This window comes from Podarcis liolepis, assembly GCF_965112155.1.
Source record: "Podarcis liolepis genome assembly, chromosome: 15".
In the NCBI taxonomy this organism is placed as follows: domain Eukaryota; kingdom Metazoa; phylum Chordata; class Lepidosauria; order Squamata; family Lacertidae; genus Podarcis; species Podarcis liolepis.
The window spans coordinates 32318386-32335135 of record NC_139566.1 but is presented as its reverse complement, the minus strand read 5'-3'; the positions used below and the strand labels follow the sequence as shown (position 1 = coordinate 32335135).

At 43.8% G+C, this 16750-nt stretch overlaps 1 protein-coding gene across 2 annotated transcripts in view; it reads right to left on the bottom strand.

The window, feature by feature from the left end:
* LOC310695094 (septin-2) overlaps window positions 1-16750 on the bottom strand; it is a 125456-nt gene that overhangs the window by 6242 nt on the left and 102464 nt on the right. For both annotated transcript variants that reach the window (XM_083479069.1, XM_083479068.1), the window contains exon 12: window positions 4909-5000. In XM_083479069.1, the coding sequence (XP_083335195.1) occupies window positions 4932-5000 (69 nt within the window). In that variant the 3' untranslated portion in view covers window positions 4909-4931. The remainder of the gene's footprint in view (window positions 1-4908; window positions 5001-16750) is intronic.

Below are 16750 nucleotides of genomic sequence, written 5' to 3'. Positions count from 1 at the left end.
ATCTATTCGCTGGGTTCTTCATTATCTTCTGAGCTCGGGCAGGTGGCTACTGGCAAGAGGGCCTTCTCCCCAAACAAACCACAAGTGGTTTGTTGTTTGTTAGAAATAAACCATGAGCCACGAGTCGGGCCAACGAGAAGAGCCTCATGGTTTGTTGCTCCCAGTGAGAGGTGGGTAGGAGCAAATTGTGGGATTTTGAGCAGCATGAACTGCTTGTTCGTATTAAAATATAGTTAGGCTATAGAATAAGGAAGCTGTAGAGTTGGAAGGGACCCAAGGGTCATCTAGACCAACCCCCTGCAATGCAGGAATATGCAGCTGTTCTAGAAGGGGATACAACATGCAACCTTGGCGTTTATCAGCATCATGCTCTAACTAACTGAGCTATCTAAGACCTGAGATTTACATCAGGGGAAACCCACTCAGCCGTAAAAACTCAGTGGGTAGCCTTGGTCAAGTTGACACTCTCTGTCTCTGTCTCTGTCTCTGTCTCTCTCTCTCTCTCTGCCAAGCTTACCTCATAGGGCTGTTGAGAATATGAGAGTGCAACATACTGAGCCTCATGCTCCATGGAGGAAAGGCAGGGTGCACACAAGATTAATGAGTTAAGGAGAAAAAGGGTTGCTCCCACCTCACCGGAGCACGCAATGACCTCATGTTAAGGAAGATCACTACCATGTGAGCGTAATCCGCAGATCCAAGCAACCACAAAACACCCAGAAAAATCTTCCCTCTTTAAAAAGCCACAAATCTCTAGGTCTTCACAGAGCATAAAAAGAACCGGAATTTTTCATTATTTCAGCATTACCCTTCGAAAAGACGGAGGAAGCTTCAAGAAGCAAGTGAACCTCATCGGAGCAAATCCCAACACATTTTCTGCAGACGCAACAAAGCAGACGGGCCAGCGTGACTCACGGCGAGGCAGGGGAGCCAGAGCGTTGGGGCAGCTCACCCTGCCTTGGTTAGCAAAACACCCCGGAGGCTACAAGGTGGTTGCTCCAAAAAGGCTAGAATTCTGCCTAAGCTTCACATTCCAGGCATCAGAAGCTACAGACATAAATACATCCTTCCTCCCCCACTAACCCCCCGAGATGACTTTTCTCATCACATCAGTTTGGCATTGGACCATGATTAAAGTCTGGTTGCTAGGGCAACGCCACACATATTTTTCTTTTAGAACCCCACGTATCCATTATTGTAGGGAGTGGGCTGTTTTTCCAGTTCTGTCAGGAGCATGACTAATGGTTTTAAAAGCAAGATAAACCACACGTTGTGATAATACGGTCAAGTTAGGCGAAAGTAGCTCAAGACGCCCCCACCCCCTTAAAAAAAAAAAAGCCAAACACAATAAACTCTTCCATCGTTATGCAGGAACATTACAAGATAGGTGGGATGAGTTAATTGTCACAGTCTTTTCCAGAGTTTAAATTCTTGACTCTGTCCCAAAGACACCCCAGTTGCTATGTTAAATCAGCCTTCCTCAACCTGATGTCTCAGACAACAACTTCCATCATCCTTGACTACTGGGAATGCTGGCTGGGGCTGATGGGACTTGGAGTCCAACAACATGGGCGGACAACAAGTTAAGGCAGACTGCCCTAAACGAACTGAGCAGAATATGAAGGCAATCCAATCTTGCAAGTTTTTAGTTTAGTGATGGGAAATTATTCTTTGCCAAAAAAATCTGGAGGGGGAGGCAGATTTATGTTGCTAATTCTCATTTCCAGAAAGAAAAACAGAAAGCCATCTCTATCACCTTACCGCAGCTATTTCGGCAACACAGGCAGATTGAGATGCCATGAGTTATAATAATAATAATAATATAAAGCACTGGTCTAATTTGGAAAACTCAAAAAAGAAGAAAAAAGGCTTGGGATTGTTTTATTGGAGCCCGCTGCCAAAAAAAAGGGAAGCCTGCAGAGTTGAGAAAGAGATGGAAATCCATCAGCCGACAGCGTGATTCTCTGCTGTGCTGTGCAGACAGGACTGCGCTTTCTGGGCTGGAGGTTGGGCTCCCGGATCCAGTGTGCCAGGAGACATTCCCAGTCTTGCTTGCACTGGTGCTGATGTGCTCATCCACACCCACTCCCAGTGCTCCTATCAGCTCAAAAGAAGTCTGTCAAATGGTAACAGAGTAGGCAGAGGGAACAAGAGTAAAAGCACATCTCAGGCAGTCTGAAAACAACATTCTGGCAGGAGTGGGGAATCTTTTCCATCCCAGGGATGGAAAGCCTGGCTTTGGATGACAAAGACATCCACAGACAGGCTTTTACATCCTCACATACAGACAGGGACATTCGAGTGATGCTTCAGTTCTACTGACCCTAAGCAGGGAAGGGCTTTTCAAGTCAAAACCAGCACTCTGAATTGGGACCCCAAAAAGACAGAGCCAGTTCAATAGGCATTAGTACCAGCTGCTGAGAAAGACTGCCTGTCCCAAACCCTCGCTACCAGTAAGAGTTGACAGCACTGAGCTAGGTGGGCCAATGGAAGGACTTGGTGTAAGGCAGCTATCTATGTTCCTGCTTGCCATCTGTGTTAAACAATTCAGTAGCCTGTAGGCTGCAGTTCGGCCTGTTAATGCTAAACACCCCCCTAGAACAGGGATGGGGAACAGATATTGCTGAACCTCCATCAGCCTCAGCCCACAGATGCTGGCTCCGTGGGCTCCTGAGCACCCACAAAATTCTCCATGAAGTGCCCGGGCTCCCACAAATTTCAGCGCAAGGGCCATGCACGCTGCATGGCACCCACGGCCCAGGGCACCCAAAGTCGTGGGGCAAAGCTGGCACTCCTACCTCAGCCAGGGTGGTCAATGGTCAGGGATGATGGGAGCCGTAGTCCAACAGCATCTGGAGAGCCAGAGGTTTCCCATCCCTGCTCTAGAAGAACACAAGCTAAGGTGTGGCCATGGATAACCCTTATCCAGGCTTCCTGCTACAAATTCTGAAGGATGAATGGTTTCCCACATTCAGCTCTGTGTGTGTGTGTGTGTGTGTGTGTGTGTGTGTGTGTGTGTGTCTGTCTGTTTGTGGATCCTCTCACAGTCACACAATTCTGTAAACATTTCAGTAAGGTTTTGAACAGACTTCTCAAAAGTGCACTACCAATTATTAGAAGTGGGCTTCTAAACACAAGCGGGGGGGGGGGCAAGGCTTTCTGAATACTTTCTTCCATTGAATAGTTTCCAAAGGAGTAGCTGTCTTAATCTGCCCCCCCCCCCGGGGGGGGACACAGGAAGGAGTCTCGTGGCACCTTATTATGATGGCATAAGCTTTTGTGGACTAGAATCCACTTTATCAAGATGTGGACCACATCTGATGCAATAGCATGTCATCCACAAACACTTATGCAAGCGTAAATTTGTTAGTCTTTTTTAAGATCCTCTGGGTTTTTTTTCTTCCAGTAAAAACACTCCTAAGAATTCTGAAATAGCTTGCAACTTAAAAAGAGGTTCTTAACAATGCTACAGGTTTTTTGGTCTTTTGAATACACACAAAACCCCTGTTGTCTTTCTCAACCTTCACTGTATACTAGTCAGAAAGAAGCAAGTCAACTTTGAAAATAGGCTTCCTTTTGCTGGAAAATAGGCCACATAAGGAGGTGGACAAGGCTTGGACTGGATGATTGAATCACTTTTTCAGAATGCCAAATGCTGTGGCGTTTAGACCTCTGATAGCATCAGTGTTGTCTTAAACAGAATTCCAGCTGGTCCTTAACTACTTCCTGGCTGCCATTGTAAGCAGATGGGTTTGATTTTACAAGGTAGCGGGCTTTGGGGTTTTTTGTTTTTAAAGTGTCTTCTTTTATATTCAAAAGCAAGTTTGTGCTCCCCATGTTGGTAGAAAAGGGCTTTTCATATTTTAAATGCAAAAGCAAATGCAGTCTGAAAATAGCTCTGAGACTGGAAGGATTCATGAAGGTCCATTCAAGACCAGGTGGACAGATGCTTCCAATCCTCATACGTTCATTCATAAAGCCCAGCACTGCCTCCCTTGCCTTCACTTGTTCCCTGAATCCTATTTCTCTCCCCGCAACCCCCCTCAGTTACCATGATTATCTTGGAGTTTGGGGAAATAGTGCAGGTGCCATTTTGGTAAAGGACGTTATTACCATTGCTGCTAAAAGCCTAACTTTGTTCCTGTCCAGTAATTTGAACAAAAAACCCCCTAAGTGTTCTTAAACCGCATCAACTGCTTAGCTTCTTGGTGAAATGGCAGGACAGGCTTCCTGAATTGTGGAAAGTGGTTTGTAGCTAGCGAAGATGTCTACAACAACGTAGAAGGGCTGTGTGCGTGTGCTTTTAATGCAAACAGGAAAAGCAAAGGTTCAAGTGGAGGCAACAAAAAACTCCTTATTTAAGGGCTGGAATGTTGGCAGCTTGTCACGCAGTCATAAGGTAGAATATAAACCATTTTTACTCAGGCTTTACATTCCAGAGGACCAGAAAACCAAAGCTGGGTGTCTTAAAATTTGAGCATTCAGCAACAGTAGCAACAAACTTCGTGTGCTTTCCCCCCCCCCCCCCTATGTTTTCGATTTCCATAGTTTAGGGGGAAAACATGAGAAGTGTACCTACCTTTCTGAAGCCAGAAGAGGCCTCCAGGCAGGGCTCGTTCCTGCCAAGCTGTGCAATGTAGCCCGATGGCCCCTCGAGGACCAAAGGAGCCGTATACACAAATCCATTTATTACAGAAAGCTGGAATTTAATCTGATCGTACTGCTTTGCATTTTCTCGTTGACACAAAACTGCCAGCCTAGTCATTCCTCTGCGTGCTTACGGTTGTTGCTCTTTTATTTTCCAAGGAGATGTACCCCCACCACCACTGTTTTTTCATTGCCGCTGCTGAAAATTGACCTGCATGAACTTTTAGAGCCAAGGCCTCCAAAATGTGAAGTGACACCTACCGTCAGTGGCCTGATGAACCGTCTTACTCGTCGCCAGGCTTCAGCCTCATCTGGGCTTGCATGTGAGCAATCATCTCCTGCATGCGACGCAACTGTATGGAGGCAGGAAAGGAAAGAGAATTCTAAATGCCCAGCACAATTTAAACAAGTTCCTAGCACAGTTAAAACAAATGCCATGAAAACCTATCCTGCAGGGTTTGATTTGGCCGGGTTTTTGCCTCTGCTTTGTCAACTAGAGCCCTGGTTTTCAACTAGCTTAGGGGTGGGGGTAACCTGTAGCCCTCCAAATGTTGTTGGGACACCAGTTCCCCAGGCCCACCAACCACACCCCAGCAGGGCCAGTACAGAATCTGGAGGGGCAGCAGGCTCATCACCTCTGAACTGGTGGGTTAGCAAACTGGTGAGTTGCAGCCTGGCCTAAGGCGTGTCATAACAGAAGCCCTAAGGCAGAGAGGTGGCAGTTGCGTTGCCTTATCCTGCTGCAGCCGCTTCTTGCATTTTATCGTGATGGCTCTTAAAAATTACTAACACTTAAAGGAGCTATAATTCCTTGTTTTATTATTTTCATAAGCTACCTTAACTGTAATTCGTCGGAGATCAGGGATATAAAGACATTAAAAATACAAATAGTCAGTAGGGAAAGGAATTCATGGGAGGAAAGGCAGGGGCATTTATAGGAACAGAAAATAGAGAAGGCACCCCGCACATCAAATCAACAGGACTGTCAGCCGTTTTACATATATAATATTAAATCGGGGCTATCAGGAGCACCTGGCATCCTCAGAAAGCTGCCACAGCTTCATCGGGGCATAAAACTAACATGAATAGTTAAGTAAGTAGCACATGAGACTCTTAATCTCCAATTGAGCAAAAGATTCCTGCATTGCAATGCTTGTTTAACCTGGAGGTAGGCTGTCTGAATTGTGCATTGCTTTGTAACGATTTGTTGGGTCTCTGGACCGTAATAAAGATTGATTGATTGATTGATTGATCGATCGATCGATTCCTGCATTGCAGGGGGTTAGGCTAGAGGACCCTCGCGTTCCCTTCCAACTCTACAATTCAATGATTCTATGTTCTCTAAGACACTTTTTTAACAACAACCACAACAACCCTTTTCAGGCAGCTGGGTTTAGCTGCCATTCAAGTTTCCCAAAAGGCTCCCAAACCACAATACAGTGGTACCTCGGGTTAAGTACTTAATTTGTTCCGGAGGTCTGTACTTAAGCTGAAACTGTTCTTAACCTGAAGCACCACTTTAGCTAATGGGGCCTCCTGCTGCAGCCGCTGTGCCGCCGGAGCACAATTTCTGTTCTCATCCTGAAGCAAAGTTCTTAACCTGAAGCACTATTTTTGGGTTAGCGGAATGTGTGACCTGAAGCGTATGTAACCCGAGGTAACACTGTACTGGGTCATTGTGGGAAATGAAAATGGCAGTTCGTCTCAGTCACCTATCATTGCTGCGACTCACCACTACCAGATACATTTTTTCCAGGGTGCTCGGGCAGAGGAAGGTCACTTTGGCCAAAGCCTCCTCAGACCTGGAGCTGGCCCTAGCCAAAGCCCCACCTCTTTTCTCCAAGGGCACCAAGGCCAGTGGATGTGTTCTTTGCCTGCCTGGCAGGAGCTGGTGGGAGTTGTAGTTCAGAACACTGAGAAGGCACCAGGCTGGTGGATAAGGCTGCTGCATGTATTTATACACAAGACTTAATTTCAGTGACCCCCAACAAGGTTGCATTGAATGCACTCTTGGGGGTGGGGGGACACATTTCCTTCGGGAATGAGCAATCGTTTTCAACACTCTAAACTGACAGTATCATTAAAACCCATCTGCTCAGCGGTGCCGGCAGGAGCTTTTCAAGGCAGACTGCTCATTCTACGTTCCATGTAAAGAACTGAAATGATCTGGCCTCGTGACATTTACCTTTACCAGGAGGAAACAAAGAGACTCTCATAAATATTCAGGGCAGAAAACGAGCTCCCTTTCCCCTCTCTCCGTGTGTGTGTGTGTGTGTGTGTGCGCGCGCACACACACACACACACACACACACACTCTCATGCTGGCTGGCAGAAAGTAAAAGCAGCAAGCTCAGCCATCCACAGGAAAGGATGTCTGCTTCAACTGATTTGAAAAACAGGCCGAGGAAAGAGCACGTGAGCAGCCATGATTCAGAGCCCGTGTCAAGGCCCTGCTCAGGGCATCTCCACCAAATGAGATAGAGGCAGGTGATTGGTGGTGGATTGATGGCACTGCTGATGGGGTCCAAAGGAAAGGAAAGCAATATATTCGGCACCAGCTTGGCTGCAGGAGTAGCTGGGAGGCGGCGTACAGGGCGTTATCCAAGAGTCTTGAGGGACTCCGCTCTGGATTTGTGTAGGGTTTAATCCTTCACCTTTTCTCCCCCCAAATATATCCCACAAGGCAGCAGAGGTGTAGGATCAGAGTTTTCCTTCTCCTAGATCAGCAGTTCTCAACCTGTGGGTCCTCAGATGTTGTTGGACTACAACTCCCATCATCCTGAGCTCTGGCCTTGCTAGCTGGGGGTGATGGGAGTTGTAGTTCAACAACATCTGGGGAGCCACAGGTTGAGAAAGGCTGTCCTAGATGAGCTACCTTCCCAGGTTGATGAGCCTCATCTGCCCCTCACCTCCCTTTACAGCTTTCTTGACCCTTGGGCCCACAATCTGCCAGGGGCTGTCTGCGCTTGCAGGGGAAGCCCCTAACTCACTGAGGGTTTGAGACCCATCAACTACCCTCACCTGGTTTAGCTGGCTAATTGAAGCCATTCCTGGGGTGTATCCACTGTCACATGCTGACAGCTTCTAGAAGCCACAAGTGAGAACCGAGTGCAAGGCACCTCCATCGTTCTGCCCGGACACTGAGGTCCAGATGGGCGGAGTATAAATAATAATAATAATAATAATAATAATAATAATAATAATAATAAGGCAGACAAACTAACCCAGGGGCATGACGTGCCCCCCACCAGGGGTACCACCCCTCCCCTAACACCCCAATAATGGGACTATATGGTGTATACAGTGGTACCTCGGGTTAAGTACTTAATTCGTTCCAGAGGTCCATACTTAACCTGAAACTGTTCTTAACCTGAAGCACCACTTTAGCTAATGGGACCTCCTGCTGCCGCCGCCGGAGCACGATTTCTGTTCTCATCCTGAAGCAAAGTTCTTAACCTGAAGCACTATTTCTGGGTTAGCAGAGTCTGTAACCTGAAGCATATGTAACCTGAAGCATATGTAACCCGAGGCACCACTGTATTATAAAACATTCAAATAAACTGCATGCATTTCTAGTCTTATACATCATGGGTACAAGCGGCTATTTTTCGCTCTATAAGACGCACCAGACCATAAGACACATCTAGTTTTTGGAGGAGGAAAACAAGAAAAAAAATTGTGAATCTCAGAAGCCAGAACAAGAGGGATCGCTGCGCAGAGAAAGCAACGATCCCTCTTGCTGTTCTGGCTTCTGGGATAGCTGCGCAGTCTGCTTCGCTCCATAAGACGCACACACATTTTCCCTTACTTTTTAGGAGGGAAAAGGTGAGTCTTATAGAGCAAAAAATAAGGTATTTGATGGAGGGCATGTTTTGACTAGTTGTCCAGCACAACTGAGCCACAGAGATTCCTCCAGTAGCTCATACAAGGCCCTACTATGGACAAAAGGAAAGGAAAAAATAGGAGACAACCAGGACCGCTGCGGAGCCTGTCAGCCGTTTAGCCAACTAAAACTGAGAGAGACAGAAATAGCCACCTCTTAACTAATAAAACCCAGCAGAGGATTGCAGGATGAAGGACCAAGAGAAGTTTCAGGGCCGTGGAGAAGCAAATAACAGGAAGACGTTCCCACGATGCTAAATGCACTCTTTGGTATTCAAGGTATTTTTAACTAGCCACTAATCTCGCTGCGCACAGGCCAAAAAACCCACACACAATCAGAAGCCAGTTTTAATGCTTATTTTTTTCAAGTCTCCCGCGGGAAATGTTTTTTTTCCATGGGACTTCTTTGGGCATCATAAAAGAGACATTCTTCAAGTGTGACAAGCTGCTGCGCCCCAGCTATTTATGGACAACAGATTTCTCCCCCATCTTTGTATTTAGAACAAGTTGAACAATAAAGGACGCAAAATTATTGTCCCCCTTCTCCCCCCCCCAAAAAATTAACAAGAATTTAGAAAACCTGAAAATAAGCCTTCTGTGGGGCAAGGCAGGGGGAATCTAAGAACTTTGAACAGACAACTCAGAAAAGTCCCTTGCTACATGAGAACCAATGCAGAGATTGGACGTTTTTGCCCTGTACCATCAGGTATGAAAGACAGCAGGCCACCAAAGACTCACTGAAGCCAGTGTACTCATGTCCTATTCTGGGCTTCCCAGAGGCAACTCGATGGCCACTGTGGAACAAGGGTGGCTAACCTCACCCTCCAAAAGGGCTTGGAACTGGACACTGAGGTCCAGCTCTGAGGGCCGGTCTGGAGGTTCACTCACTGCGAGATGCAACGTTACAGGGAACCAGGCAGAGGGCCTTCTTGGTGGTGGCACCCGCCCTGTGGAACGCCCTCCCATCAGATTTCAAGGAAATAAGCAACTATCTGACTTTTAGAAGACATCTCAAGGCAGCCCTGCTTAGGGAAGTTTTTAATATTTGATGTTTTATTCTGTTTTTAATCTGTTGGGAACCACCCAGAGTGGTTGGGGGAAACACAGCCGGATGGGCAGGGTATTATTATTATTATTATTATTATTATTATTATTATTATTATTATTATTATTATTATTATTATTACTGCTACTGCAGCTTAAGCTGCAACAGCAAGGAATATTTTTATTTTGTGAAATAAGCACAGTGATCGTGTGGGCACCTGCCTATTCAGCCCAGTTCTGTAACAGGGACAGAAATTTCCCCCACCCTGATAATCTACATGGATCGCCTAAGGAGGAAGCGTGTGGATGGGCATGGGGAGCTCACACCCAATTTGGGGCATACCCAACAGTGGCAAGTGGCCCCCGGAGGGCTTGGCCAAGGATGAATGCAGCCCTCGGGCCAAAAAACGGTTAGCCACCCCTGCACTTTAAGACAGACAAATGAGAAGGCAAAGGCGGAGGACATGCTGTGGTCCAGCCTCCCATGCTGGCAGCTTTTAAGCAGATCTGGATCTTGCTAATGATAAGCCTTGTTCCATGCATTCTTTGAACACTTGCAAACACAGTGTGTGTTCATGAGCAGATGTGCAGGCGCCACCCCCACTATGGATGTTGGTGAATTCTGATGGGGGGAAAACGGGAGAGGAAATTACCAGTGGGTTGCTTATTTGTCCCGTCTGGAACAGTAATAATCTACCCAGCAAACACCATTGGTATTTGCTGTTGCGTTTTCTTCAGTCCACAAACAATACATAAATAATTGCATAAATCACTTACATAATTTCACCATGGAAGACGATTAACATGGGTTTTGGTGGAAGATGAATTGCAGCAGAATGGAAACAGCGCTGCATGTGATGACTACAAGGCAGAACAGAAAACGATGCCTTCCTACATCCCTGTCCCCTCTGCCCCAAGAAGACACCTTCAGACTGGGAAATAACTTTGGAGTACAGCAGGCACAACAACCAAGGTGTGTCCGTTCCTCCTACACACTTTATGCCCACACCCTATCTTTTGAACTCATGGAAAGGGTCACAGTCTGCCAGGACTGGAGAGTCCCATAGCTTCTAATCCCCAGGTTCTGGTTGGCAGGCATTTCTCAGAATTAGCAAGGTTATCTTCTTGACCCCACATCCTAAGCAGCAGAATCAAATCAACATCTCTCATCCATGCAAACAAGAGAAGAAAGTTTCATTGCACCTCAAAGACTTACAGATCAACTGTGGCATGAATGCTTTGTGCAACTGTAAATGTAATAATCAACTGCATTTCAAAAAGCAAGCCCCCTAAACTTGTTAAAACCAGCAGAGTCATAAATGTACCTTGGAGATCTTGTTGTAACAGACTAACACAGTTAACTCCTCTGTTATTCATCTGTTATCAGTGCTAATTTCTCCAAGGGTGAATAATTTCACTTCACATTGAACTTTTATATTTGTGCCCCTGCTCTGCTTACTGCTTCGTGTTAAATATTATATTCTGGCTTTCCCAAATTCCTACATTATCTACTTATTTATCAGCCCTTGGGGAGTTGACAGCAGCCAAGCCTGTACCACATTACGCCCCCTTGTGGCTTCCTTAAGTACAGGCTTGCGTTTATTTTGGTTTAATAATCTGCAATATAAAAAAAGCAACATTTCTAGAAATAGGATATATAGTGAGGCCGAAGAGGGAAAATAGAAGTTGACGTGCACACAGTACAGCCATGCGTGTTAAATTACAGAATATGTTTACTGCTAGCTAAGCACTGTTTATTTATGAGCTGCTCTACATTACTTTAGAATGTCGGTTATTTTCCAAAACGAAGACCGCTTTAAGAAGCTAATGCAGCACAGAGCAAGAGAAAATGCTTTAAGCTAGACGTATAAATGTTGAGCAAGAGACATAAGGTCAGTCTTCAGATCAAAGTGCTATAGGATGATACCTTTTGACCACAAACTTGACATGAGCCAACAGTGTGACGCAGCAGCTAAAAAAGCCAATGCAATTCTGGGCTGCATCAATAGGAGTATAGCATCTAGATCAAGGGAAGTAATAGTGCCACTGTATTCTGCTCTGGTCAGACCTCACCTGGAGTACTGTGTCCAGTTCTGGCCACCACAATTCAAGAAGGACACTGACAAACTGGAACGTGTCCAGAAGAGGGCAACCAAAATGGTCAAAGGCCTGGAAACAATGCCTTATGAGGAACGGCTAAGGGAGCTGGGCATGTTTAGCTTGGAGAAGAGGAGGTTAAGGGGTGATATGATAGCCATGTTCAAATATATAAAAGGATGTCACATAGAGGAGGGAGAAAGGTTGTTTTCTGCTGCTCCAGAGAAGCGGACACGGAGCAATGGATCCAAACTACAAGAAAGAAGATTCCACCTAAACATTAGGAAGAACTTCCTGACAGTAAGAGCTGTTCGACAGTGGAATTTGCTGCCAAGGAGTGTGCTGGAGTCTCCTTCTTCGGAGGTCTTTAAGCAGAGGCTTGACAACCATATGTCAGGAGTGCTCTGATGGTGTTTCCTGCTTGGCAGGGGGTTGGACTCAATGGCCCTTGTGGTCTCTTCCAACTCTACGATTCTATGATTCTATGATTCCAGTAGCGGCCTTTGAGACTTTCTGTTCTAGTTCAGTGGTAGCCAATATGGGTCCTCCAGATGTTCTTATACCACACAGGATAAAGACAGTTTCCTGCATAAAAATCAAGAAGATCTACAGAAAGGAACTGTAGACCCAATTGCTGAACAAAGGAGCGTAATAGACATTTTGAACCTTTCATTTGGACAGAACCTTCCACCACCAACAGAGGAGGAACAACAATTGGGAGCAGTTGGAGGAATACCAGAAAAATAACAAGATGGCCCTGCAATTCCTTAGCTGGAATTGTAATGGGATGAACATGCCTTTGAAGAGACGACAAGTATTCCATATTTTGTATAGAGAACAATTGGACGTGATTTGTTTACAGGAAACTCACATAACCAGAGCCCACAGGAGACTGCTTATGAATAAAAAATTGGGACAAGAATTTATCTCGTCGGACAAAGTGAAAAAAAGAGGAGTTGTGATTTATGTAAAAGAGAAGTGGGCCCCAAAAATGATTTTTAAAGATGAAGAAGGAAGATATTTAGCGGTGGAGATTCAAGCACAAGGAGAAAAATTTTTGATAATTGGGATTTACGCACCAAATGAAGGTAAAGCAGAATTCTTCAAAAAAATTCATGAAACCCTGACGGACTACTTGGAATATAATATGATAATCATGGGAGATATGAATGGTGTAGTTTCTACAAACATGGACAAGACACAAAGACTGATACTTACTAAAGAAGGGAGACTCCCGAAGACTTTTTTTGAAATGACTGAAAACATGGACTTAATAGACATCTGGAGAACAAGGAACCCTCTTGAAAGAGAGGGAACCTTTTTCTCCCAAGCAAAGATGACCTGGACCAGAATTGATCAAATCTGGATTACTAGTGGAATGGCTCCGAAGATTAAGAAGGTAGAAATCTGCCCAAAAACCTGCTCCGACCATAACGCCGTGAAGATGGAAATGAAACTTACAACAACTGGTCAGTTTAGATGGAGAATGAATGACACCCTATTTCGAGATAGAGAGTTCCACTTGAAGGCCCAAAAAACCTTAAAGGACTATTTTGAAATTAATCTAAGGGGCGATGTGGAAAGAAGAGTGATCTGGGACGCAAGTAAAGCTGTGATGCGAGGGTTTTTGATTCAACAAAATTCAATAAAGAAGAGAAAGCAAAAGGAGAAAAGAGAAAAAATTTTGGAAAAGATAAAAGAAGGAGAGAAAAAACTAAGGTCAAAACCAAAGTCCCAGGAGATTTTGAGGGAGATTAAATTGTATCAAACACAATATATGGAATTGATGAATCAGGAGATAGAGTGGAAAATAAAGCAAATGAGACAAAAGACATTTGAGTCGGCAGACAAATGTGGCAAGCTCTTGGCATGGCAACTCAAGAAAAGACAGAAATTAAATACAGTTTCAAGTTTAGAAGTGGATGGAAGGATCATATCTAAACCAAATGAGATAAGAAACTGTTTTGTGAGTTACTTCAAAAAACTTTATTCCCAAGGATTACAAAATGAAGAAGACATAGATAAATTCCTTAATAAATATGGATTACAAAAAATCTCCGCTCAAAGTAAGGTGGATTTAAACCAGAGAATAACAGAACAAGAGATAGAGGGTGCCATTCAGGACATGCAATTGGGCAAATCTCCAGGGCCAGATGGACTGACTTCCAGATATTACAAATCGTTAAAGGAATGGTTGATACAACCGTTAAAGGATGTCTGTAATGAGATCTTAGAGGGAAAAAAGGCACCTGAATCGTGGAAAGAAGCATATATTTCACTCATACCAAAGACAGAGACTGAAAAGACTCAATTGAAGAACTACCGCCCAATCTCGTTACTCAATGTGGATTACAAAATTTTTGCAGACATTTTAGCAAAAAGATTCAAAAGAGTACTGATGGAAAAGATTCATAGAGACCAAGCAGGCTTTCTCCCAAAGAGACACCTCTCAGATAATGTTAGGAATATAATAGACATTTTGGAAAAGTTAGAGGTGAACATAAATACTAAAGCAGTTCTGATATTTGTGGACGCGGAGAAAGCCTTTGACAACATCTCTTGGAGTTTTATGAAAAAGAACCTTCATGGGATGGGGGTAGGCCAAGGATTTGAGAACGGTATGGGTGCGATATATTCTGAACAAAGAGCTCAGCTGATTGTAAATAATGTAATAACTGAGGAACTCAAGATAGAAAAAGGAACACGACAGGGGTGCCCAATGTCCCCATTGCTCTTTATTTCTGTTCTGGAGGTGTTGCTGAATATGATTAGAAATGACCAGCAGGTTAAAGGTGTACAGGTCGGAGCAAAGCATTACAAGTTAAGGGCTTTCGCAGATGACTTGGTTCTAACTTTACAAGAGCCATACACTAGCACGAAAAAAGTGTTGGAGATAATTCAACAATTTGGCCAGGTAGCTGGATTTAAATTGAATAAACAAAAAACTAAAGTCTTAGGGAAAAACCTGACAGATATGGAGAAGAATAAGTTTCAAGAAGAGACAGGTTTGATGGTGGTTAAGAAGGTGAAATATCTAGGGGTTAATTTAACATCTAAAAATTTGAATTTGTATAAGGACAATTATGAAAAATGTTGGTCAGAAATTAAAAAAGATCTAGAAATATGGTCAAATTTGAGATTATCAATGTTAGGCCGAATTGCAGTAATTAAGATGAATGTATTGCCTAGAATGTTATTTTTGTTTCAAACTTTGCAGATTATTGACAAGATGGATTGTTTCAAGAGGTGGCAGAAAGATATTGCGAAATTTGTCTGGCAGGGCAAAAAGCCCAGAATAAAATATAAAATACTAACAGATGTAAAAGAAAGAGGGGGATTTGCCCTGCCGGACTTAAAGTTGTATTATGAGGCAGCAGCATTCTGCTGGCTGAAAGAGTGGATGCTCCTCGAGAATACAGATATCTTGGACTTAGAAGGTTTCAATAATGCATTTGGTTGGCATGCATATTTATGGTATGACAAAATCAAAGTGCATAGTGCCTTTAAAAATCACATTGTAAGGAAAGCGCTGTTCAATGTATGGATGAGATACAAAGACCTGTTGGAAAACAAAACCCCTAGATGGTTGTCACCCTTAGAGGCGAAGGCCCATAAGAAAGTCAATATGGAGGTCGGATGGCCAAAGTATTGTGAGATTTTAGAACAGGATGGAGAGAAACTGAAATTAAAGAGCCATGAAAAACTAAAACCCAAAGTACAAGATTGGCTCCACTATTATCAAATAACGGAGGTTTTTAAACAAGACAGGAAAATTGGCTTCCAGGTGGAAAAATCAAAACTTGAGACAGAATTGCTAGAACCCAATACTAAGAATTTGTCAAGAATGTATAACTTGCTGTTGAAATGGAATACACAAGATGAAATAGTTAAATCAGCTATGATTAAGTGGGCACAGGACATCGGCCATAACATTATGTCAGCTGACTGGGAAAGGTTGTGGAACACCGGAATTAAATTTACGGCATGTAGTGCCTTAAAGGAAAATGTGATGAAAATGGTATATAGGTGGTACATGACCCCAGTCAAGCTAGCAAAAATTTACCACTTGCCGGACAATAAATGTTGGAAATGTAAGGAAATTGAAGGTACTTTTTATCATCTTTGGTGGACATGCCCGAAGATTAAGGTTTTCTGGGAGATGATATATAATGAAATGAAAAAGGTATTTAAATATACCTTTCTTAAGAAACCAGAGGCCTTTCTCTTGGGCATTGTCGGCCAATTGGTGCAAAAAAAGGATAGAACTTTCTTTATGTATGCAACAACAGCAGCAAGAATACTGATCGCAAAGTATTGGAAGACACAAGATCTACCCACCGTGGAAGAATGGCAGATGAAAGTGATTGACTATATGTCATTGGCGGAAATGACGAGCAGAATTCGGGACCAGGGAAAGGAGACTGCGGAAGAAGATTGGAAGAAATTTAAGATCTATCTTAAGGACTACTATAAACTTGAGGAGGTTTAGAATGTCGAGATTCTACAGAGAGAAAGGGTTGCAGTAATATAAGATTAGAATAAGAAAGGACTATGACGAATTAGAGTTGGAAAAAATATTTATAAGTTGCTATAAAATTTGGACACGAGGATGCAGAAAGGGGAGGTATGGGGAAGTCCGAGGAAAGGAGTCTATGAAAAGACATTATGAAACTATACTTGTTTGTTTGTTTGTTTTCTTTTTTGTGTTTGTTTGTTATAAAATTTTTTTTGTAAAACTAATAAAAAATATTATAAAAAAAAAAAAAAACAAAAAAAAAAAAACAGATGTTCTTATACCACAACTCAATCACTGGCCATTTGAAATGCTGAGGAGGCTTGATGCAAATTACCCAAGAACATCCAGAGAACACCACGCTGGCTACACCTCTGTCCTAGTTCAACCTTCTCCCGATGTTCCTCAACTACAATTTCCATCATCACCCCTGGCCACTGGCCATACAAGCTGCAGCTGATGGGAGCTGGAGTGCAAACACCTCAAAGGCACCAGCTTGGGGAAAGCTTACCTAACAAGTGTATGATCTAACAGGTGAACACGCCAACATGTGTGGTGCCATGGTGC